This window comes from Tarenaya hassleriana, unplaced genomic scaffold (genome assembly GCF_000463585.1).
Source record: "Tarenaya hassleriana unplaced genomic scaffold, ASM46358v1 Cleome8, whole genome shotgun sequence".
Lineage (NCBI taxonomy): Eukaryota > Viridiplantae > Streptophyta > Magnoliopsida > Brassicales > Cleomaceae > Tarenaya > Tarenaya hassleriana.
In genome coordinates, this window is record NW_010970490.1 from 2,716,850 (window position 1) to 2,724,894 (window position 8,045).

At 37.7% G+C, this 8,045-nt stretch overlaps 4 protein-coding genes and 1 long non-coding RNA gene across 7 annotated transcripts in view; 2 read left to right on the forward strand and 3 right to left on the reverse strand.

Moving 5' to 3' along the window:
• LOC104803091 (nitrile-specifier protein 5) overlaps positions 1–993 on the reverse strand; it is a 1,624-nt gene extending 631 nt beyond the window's left edge. The window contains exons 1-2 of the mRNA XM_010526968.2: positions 885–993; positions 8–223 (exon numbers count right to left, since the gene is read on the reverse strand). Of these exons, the coding sequence (XP_010525270.1) occupies positions 8–223; positions 885–917 (249 nt within the window). The 5' untranslated portion in view covers positions 918–993. The remainder of the gene's footprint in view (positions 1–7; positions 224–884) is intronic.
• A 1,692-nt stretch (positions 994–2,685) lies between these two features.
• On the forward strand, positions 2,686–4,579 carry LOC104802627 (RPM1-interacting protein 4-like). The gene is made up of 3 exons (XM_010526322.1): positions 2,686–2,773; positions 3,938–4,114; positions 4,354–4,579. The coding sequence occupies exons 1-3, from the start codon at positions 2,768–2,770 to the stop codon at positions 4,393–4,395; spliced, it is 225 nt and encodes a 74-aa protein (XP_010524624.1). The 5' UTR covers positions 2,686–2,767; the 3' UTR covers positions 4,396–4,579.
• Positions 4,580–4,645: 66 nt separating this feature from the next.
• On the reverse strand, positions 4,646–6,548 carry LOC104802630 (transmembrane emp24 domain-containing protein p24beta2-like). Of its 2 annotated transcripts, XM_010526323.2 has the most exons (5): positions 6,353–6,547; positions 5,999–6,196; positions 5,528–5,714; positions 5,320–5,427; positions 4,646–4,985 (listed from the first exon to the last, which is right to left on the reverse strand). In XM_010526323.2, exons 2-5 carry the CDS (start codon positions 6,194–6,196, stop codon positions 4,852–4,854), a joined length of 627 nt encoding a protein of 208 aa, XP_010524625.1. In that variant the 5' UTR covers positions 6,353–6,547; the 3' UTR covers positions 4,646–4,851. The 2 variants fall into 2 exon arrangements, with proteins under 2 accessions (XP_010524625.1, XP_010524626.1); XM_010526324.2 differs by having other exon boundaries at positions 5,999–6,548.
• LOC104802628 lies at positions 4,994–5,404 on the forward strand. Its single transcript, XR_770072.1, has 2 exons — positions 4,994–5,108; positions 5,260–5,404. It is a non-coding gene; the product is annotated as an uncharacterized LOC104802628 (long non-coding RNA).
• Positions 6,549–7,926: 1,378 nt separating the features above from the next.
• LOC104802631 (ribulose-1,5 bisphosphate carboxylase/oxygenase large subunit N-methyltransferase, chloroplastic) overlaps positions 7,927–8,045 on the reverse strand; it is a 3,209-nt gene continuing 3,090 nt past the window's right edge. Inside the window, exon 13 of one of the 2 annotated variants that reach the window (XM_010526325.1) lies at positions 7,927–8,045. The gene's annotated coding sequence lies outside the window, so the exon portion shown is untranslated. The other variant, XM_019201156.1, reaches the window with a different exon arrangement.

Below are 8,045 nucleotides of genomic sequence, written 5' to 3' on the forward strand. Positions count from 1 at the left end.
GGGTGGCCCCAACGGTGGCCATTGCCACGCCTATGCGGGGAGGCGGGACGTCGCCAGTGGCCGGAGCCACTGACCACGTCGTGGTTCGGAGGTCGAAGACGTAGAGATGGTTGTCGACTGGGACACGAGGGGCGAACTCGCCGCCAAAGGCGTAGACTTTATCCCCGACAAGGGCTATGGCGTGGGAGCTTCTGGCTCCTGGTCCTGTCCCCTTCTGGTCAAGCTAAAGACAACAAAGAAACAGGTATCACAAACAAGACAGAGAGATCATTCAGATTAAGAAACTGATAATCTGACATTAGTTTCTTAATCAATCGAACCCATAAAGAAGAAGATAAAAGCAAGAACGGAACCCTAACAAATCCATATTCGTCAAGTAGACAACAGATGGAAAATGACAGGATGATTCGTTCATCTTTCCTCGTCGTTTTCTCACTAACCCAACCAAACCCTACATTAATCAGAGAGGGCTGAAGTCATCGTCAACGTCAGCTAATTAAAACCCATCTCGGAATTTCGGTCAATCGATAACTTCCTCATGCCATCAATCGATGTCAGCCATGAATCTATGATTCATTTAAACAGGAATCAGAATTCATATATGGGCGGAGGCAATTCCCCCGCCGGAAGCTAATCTCATCATGAAATTTGTCGGCTCGAACGATCTATGATTGATTCGCAAGATCCGATAGTGGAATTCCACACTTAAAAAAAAAACAGTTACTCTTCTGTAATTGAAGTAGAATAAACACCAGAATTTCCCAGAAAATTCAAAACAAAAAAGAAACATGACTGGATTTCGATGAGCCCACATGGGATTTTCCGATGACAGCATAGACAGAATAGAGATTAACAAGAAAAAAATAAAAAGGCAGAGACTTTACCTTAACCCAGTTGCCTTTCATTGGAGTCGCCATTGCTGCACCACAGAAGAACACCAAAAAGAAAGATCCCAATCGTCTTTTTTTGTTGTTGGTCGGGTGTCCCTGCGTCTTTTTATAGGCAAGAAAAAATTGATTTGTTTTTTATATAAAAAAATGGTTTGTTATTTATTTAAGCATGACTACAAAAATGAAAAAGGAATCTGAATATTTATGTGCATATATATATATATATATATTGCAGTATTAGGGTTATTAGATTAGATTTAAGACGGCATGAAATGTGCAGCTTCACAAGTATCAAACAGAAGTTTGACGTCATGGCTTGCGTAACCCAATTTCAAAAATATTCTTACAAAAATTCTAAACTAATTAGCAGGTTTTTCAATTTGACAAACAGATAACCAAAAGGCTCTAAATCCGTAAATCGAACGTTTATGAAACATCCATCTCTTCATTTGTTAATATGTTCCAAAATATCATCATAATTTATTTCGCTATTGTTATTGGATCTCCACCCATTTTTTTTGAATCGAAAAATCTTCACTGTGATAAATTGAATCTCTTTCACCTAAAATTGGATAATTCAGCTGATGAAATAAGAGTGTTTAATATATATTTCGTACCGAATTCGAATCTGAAATTTGAAAAGGATTGTTTAGATGGATTTCTCCGTTAACGAGATTAATCTCTACCTTGACCCAAAATACCCGATTTTTTTTTTTTTTAAATGTCTTCCAATCTTTCAATTCGAAAGGCAGAAATGGGCTTCTAGGCTCTAGTGTGGTCCAAAGTTAAAGATCTTCGGTGAGACTTTGATATTTTGCGAGTTATTATATAAATATAAGATATAATTATTAATAATCATAATTGTCGGGTATCCGCGAGTATCCGATTTTAAAAATTTTATTATTCAAATTTGGATTCGGATTTACGGGTATTGAAAAATTGAGATTTAGATTCGGATTTGAAAATTACGAGTACCCAAAAATCGGTTATCCGTGAGACGAGTATCCGACGGATACCCGATTTTCGGGTATTTGTGCCCAGTCTTAATTGGTACACAGAAACATACTAAACAATCATAAATTAGGAGAATTCCCAAAAATATAACAATACATTTTGGAAACTAATCTCAATTAGCAGATGAATGCAAATCAAGATCAGTAGTTCCCTTGATTGTCTCGTCATTTTTGCACATTTCTCTTGTTCTTTTTTGGGCTCCAACCGATTAGGCCCATTTAAATTATCACAAAAAGGCCGTCGTCTTCGTATCAATCACTTGCTGTCAATTCCTCTCTTTGATTTCGTTCTTGTTTCTTTCTAAGCATTTAGTCCAACTTCCTTTGACTAAATTCTTTTTTTTTTTTTGGGGATAAATTTCGGATTCGGAGACCAATCCCTTGACTAAATTCTTTTTATGCCTTAACCTGTAAATTTTGAAAATCTGATCATTTTTTTTTATAGAAAACATCTGCCCCCAAGCAATCGTGTTCTACTTGCAGACACTTTTTTTCTCGTCCTATTTCTTCGCATTAAAAATTTGTACGTTTTTTTTTTGGTAAAATGAAAGATTTGGTGCTTAATTGTGATGTTTTTTTTTACATGGTGTTTGGATATTTATATATTATATAAATACGCATATTTGGATATATAGCCTTTTTTATTCGGATATATATTTAATTTAAATACTATATATATATACATGTGTGTATATATTGATCAAAATGCCTTTTGGATACGGTCAGATCGGATTGAGTTTTGTTTGGTTTTGGAAAACGGGGCGAAAATAGCGATGAGTCTCCCAAATCTGTTGGGCTTCGAAATCAATAAAAGGCCCATTTCCATTCTCCAACGTAGAGAGCAACCTCGTCTGCTCTTCGGCCATGGCGGTACGATCTCCCACTCTCGCTTTAGTTTCTGCGAATTCATATCAGCGTTCATCTTTCTTTCTTTTTTCTTCTGATTCTGATTGTTTCCGTTTGATCCATCTTTCGTTTTCGTTTTACCGTTCTCTTTCAATCAATCTTCACATTGTTCTCTTTTATTTGTTCATAGATCCGTTTGTCTCGGAAGTCGAAAGTTTTCCGTTCGATCGGCTCTTTGGATTATGAATGCGCGTTTTGATTATGTCTTTTTATAGAATGAAAAACCATCGTCCAGTTTAAAATTGGTTCCAGGAACAATTTGTTAATGTGGTACTTAGGGTTTGTTGCCGTTTTTAGTCTCATTTTGTAGCATCTGGGTTTTGCAATCTTATGGAAAATCGGTGTAGATCCCCTAGGATTGAGATCCCTAGATGTTTGTTGTTCATGTGAATAATTAAGAGTCTTGCGACGCCGTTTGCTAGTGCTGCTATTGCCGTAATTATCAAGGGAAAATCACTCAAATGACCCACTTGGGTCGCATCTATTTCAACATCTATTTCAGCTGTACACCACCAAAAACATAACACATTTTTTTCTCCATAAAAAGACGAAATTACCCTTAATGAATCACGATATTTATCCATTCGAAAACAACTTCGTTATTACGACTTCGTAATTAATTCTAAATATAGTTACAAAAAGGTGGCAAAAAAAATTATCCGTCTTATTTTAGTTGTATATCAGTTATATTTAGTCGCAAAAAGATCGCAAAAAATAAAACGAAAAGGGTATTTTGGACTTTTTCAATCGAAAAGTGGGTTAAAATTGAATTTTTTTTTTTTTTTTTGGGTGGTGTACCCTGAAATTGCTGCTACCCAAGTGGGTTATTAGGGTTAAAACCCCAATTATCAATGCGGGAGATATTGTCCAGTTTGGTCTCTGTCTGTATCGATAAGGACAACCTTAGCAACAAAAGAACGTCACTTCACTTGATTGAAACCACATGAGAATGTTCTTCGACCGTCTGTTATGTTAGTCGGGGGGTGGCTTTGCACAGCATCAAACTCCTTTTTGATGTCCCCTAGAAATCTGATACTCCAACTCTGGGTGAATGTTTACTGTCCTTCAACATGGGAACTTGGTGTCCGCTGTCCTTCAACATGGCTGAATGTTTAACTGTTTATACAGGAGAAGGGTCCGCCCTTACACAAGTTTGGTGAATGGGATGTGAACGACCCGGCATCGGCCGAGGGATTCACTGTTATCTTCAACAAGGCCAGGAATGAGAAGAAGGGCGGTGTCAAAACCGATGACAAAGATTCTCGCAACTACAAAACCACTGTTGTTCTTGGCAAGCCTCAATCTGTAAGCCCCTTTATCCATACAATATACTTAGTTCATACCTAGGTCTCTCAGTTTCGAATGCCACTGCTGTTTCATATATTACCAAGAGATCCCAGACAGAACCACGAATGTGGCTTCAATTCCAAGCACCCAATATGATACACAGCCCTTCAAATGTATATGAAGCATCTCAGATGTAGGATGGGTTTTGCAAAGTCTTCTGCTTTCTGACGATGATGTTGTGTCGCATTGAGATGCAGAAACGATGGCTTTGCTGTGTAAAAGCCGATCAAGCTGATTAAACCTGCACCAAGAATCTGTTTGTAGAGGAGCATTTGAGGCTATTGAGCTTTGAGCCGTGACAAATGGGCTTGACAGAAGAATGTGATGAAATTGTTCGGTATCCTTCGTTTATCTATTCTTCACCCTGATTCATCATCGGTTTACTTCGCTCCATATTCTATTAATAAAAATCTATTTCATTAATTTTGCAATATTCTTCTCTTGTGGATACTGCAATGATCATATACAATAGGCATGGATACCGGAAAATCCGGACGAAAACGAAGATATCTTAAATGAGTATGCCCTCTATTTCACATTAATTAAAAAAAAAAAAGATTTACATTATTTCTTGATATATCTGAGGAAAAAAAAACCAAAACCTGTGAGCGGAGGAGGAACTAACTTGGTGTCTGTGTAGTTTTTGTTAAAGTTTGGATCCGAGAGATAAACTAGAAGGCAGAGAGATAAACTACTTAAACACGAGAAATACCGAGCTTGCGTTCGAACAAGCGGCGGAGAAGATAAACCTGTAGGACGCTGGCTCCGACCAATGCCGCTGACTCGAACATCGCCTTGTGAATCGCCCTTTTGCTCATGTTCTCGTTCACTGCGTATTCCCCACACAGACATCACTCAACAGTTAGAGCCAGACCGAGGAATTTTCACCAAACACACAATGTCATGATCCCAACACTCTTCTCCTAGAGGCTTGTCGGAACCAAGAAACGCGGTATATCCAACCGAAACGTTTAGAATTTTTCGTGTTTTCTAGAGAAAGCGAAACTTTAAGGTTAAACTTTGGGATCTAAACTATGAAAAGTTAAGGTTTTTGCATGTTTTCGAGTTGAAGCCTAACTCAAGGCTCCGAATGTATGTATTAGGGAAATATCTACGACTTTTAAGAGAAGGGGGGGGGCAAAAGAAATGGGAAATAGAGTTACCGATAGCCTGACGGTCGGTCTGAGCCTCCAACCAGTGTTGCTCAAATTGAATGTTGTAAAGGGCCTCTTCCAACTTGGATATCTGCTCCATCAATGGCGTAAAATGCTCTGTTTCATATGTTTAACGGTGAGACCGCTCTCAGCAAATCACTCAAATTCAGAAGAAACCGAAACCAAAAGAAATAGAAAAAGATTGAATGATCTTTACCGTCTTTTGCGTGCTGATCGTAGTATGCAAAATGAGCGAGTTGTACGTCGAAGTCAATGGTTTCGTGATAAGGAGACTTGTTCGTGAAGCAGAATCTGTAAACCCCTTTCTTTTGGACCATAAACTCGAACTTGCCGCTTGTCTGGTCCCGGAAGTCATGCACTTGTTCACCTGTCGGGCCGTGAATCTGATCAAATCAAAGGAATTCCGTGTTTTGCTTATCTTCCACTAACATTGTAACAGAACACAAGCAAGAAATCTTTGTACGGTCTGAAACTGAAAGCATCCTAAAAGCATAGATGAAACATCCTAAAAGCTCTGCTCACAAAAACCAGCCAAAGGTGATACACCCAGAACCTCGATTCCCATCCACTGTTACCAAATCGTCGAAATTCCAAAACTTTGAGAGATTAAAAGCAGTTAATGCCAAAAAAACAACAGTGAGATCACAGAGATATGAAAAAGACATACCACAAGATCTACACCATCATCGTTATAATGCCACTGGGAATCGGACTTGACGACAACGAACGAGGTGTGAAGCGTATCGCCTTCATACTGGGCATTATGGGAGAAGCACTCTTCTCTGTCTATCACGAACCTAATCCCTAACGTGACCTGGAAGCTCCATAGGATCCCTAATAGCACGACTGTATCCTTCAAGCCCATCTACCAATATGATTCGCATAAAAAAAATGATCATTGAATTGTACAGAAGAAACCCAGATTGCAGTTTACCAAACCCATCGAATCCTTCCCAAATTTGAGTCCTATGAAGTTAAGCTTCGATTTGGGAATGGACTCAGGGATAGAGAGGGATTAAACCTTCAAAGTACACCAATTCAGGGGATAATTTAGGACAGCTCGACCGAAATTTCAATCTGGTTGCTATAATTGTCGGATTCGGAGTGATCAGAGAATCCGAGAGGCGGCGGAGAACGATCGAGTTTCGTCAAAGAACCGGACACGACGAAGGTGACTTGTTTGGACGCACGGGTGGCGCAGTTTCGTGATCGGACAAAGAGATTTAGATGAAAGCGACGTCGTTTGACAATAAGAGAAGCTGCTTGGTCAGCTTTCTCACGTGGTGCATTATGATTGGAGTAGAGGCGTCATCTGCCACGTAATTATATATGTACATAAATGCAGCTAGGGATGACCATTTCGGTTATTAACTGAACCGAACCGAATAAAAGCGGTTTCGATTAATAACCGAACGATTGAGGAAGTTGAATAACCGTTCGGGTTCGGTTCGGTTCGGTTAATAACCGAATAACCGCGGTTAACTGAATGATTATTAGAGTTTTTATAATATTTTAATTTTTACTCTTATTATTATTAGTGTTATTTTTTTGTAGTTTATTTGTACCGTATGTATGTGTTTTACCTAATAAACCATAAAATTTAATATTTTTAACTTTTAATCTAATTATTGAAGTTTTTGTAGATTTTTTTGTAACTTTTTTTGAAGATTAATTATTTTATGAATTTATTTGGATAGATATTTTGAAGTTGTATAGGATTAATATTCTTTTTTTAAAAATATATCATAACCGAACCGAACCGAATAAACCGAAAAATTTAACCGTTTGGTTATAATTTTTTTATGCAAAAACTGAATCGAACCGAACCGAATAAATCTATATAACCATTTGGATATGATTTTTTTATAACCGAAATAACCGAATCCGAAATAACCGAACCGAAAACCAAACCAAAACCCGAAATGGCCACCCCTAAATGCAGCGACGAAAAATCAATTACGGGATCCATTAAATTTACATGAAAATGTGGATGCTTACCTAATATAAAACCTTTTGGATTATACATCTCTTTTTTCGTCAACAATCTATTATCTAAAGTATTTTTTTTAAAAACATTTTGTTATTTATTATGTTAAAGCAAGGAAAGAGCATATTCAACATCTAGAAGATTGGAGTTGATAAATGGAAGGTTAGAACTGAATTTGGGAAGCAAGTATGGAAAGAAGCAAGAAAATGCAATAGGACATTTATATCTATGAAGAAAAGGCAAGACGAATATTGACAAGATATTACGACAAGTATGGGGAGGTGTTGATAAAATGGTGGAAGACTTCATTACAGAAGTTAGCGAGAAAAAGATTGAAGCAAAGGTTTCTGATTATAAGGTTGAGAGTTTTTGTACGGGAAACACAGGTGAGAGTGATCTGAGAGAAAGTGAGGTACACTTAAGGAGGAACCTTGAAATAACAGGTGAACCTCTTACTGGGCCTAGATTAGGTCTGGGATAACAAAGGGTGTGCACTGCACACAAGGTGTTTGTGGCTGGTAGAATTTCTTGTGATACGGGATTCTACTCAGGGGGAGTAGAACGAGTGAGTGAGTATTACTTGGAAAGTCTTGAAGTGTACTTGACTCTTATCAAAGAAATAAAATCAGTTTGGGAATTCTTATTCTGCAATATTGCGTGGGTATAATTTTTCATATTACATCATATTTAATATATTTTTTTCCAAACAAATCAAAATATCTTTCCC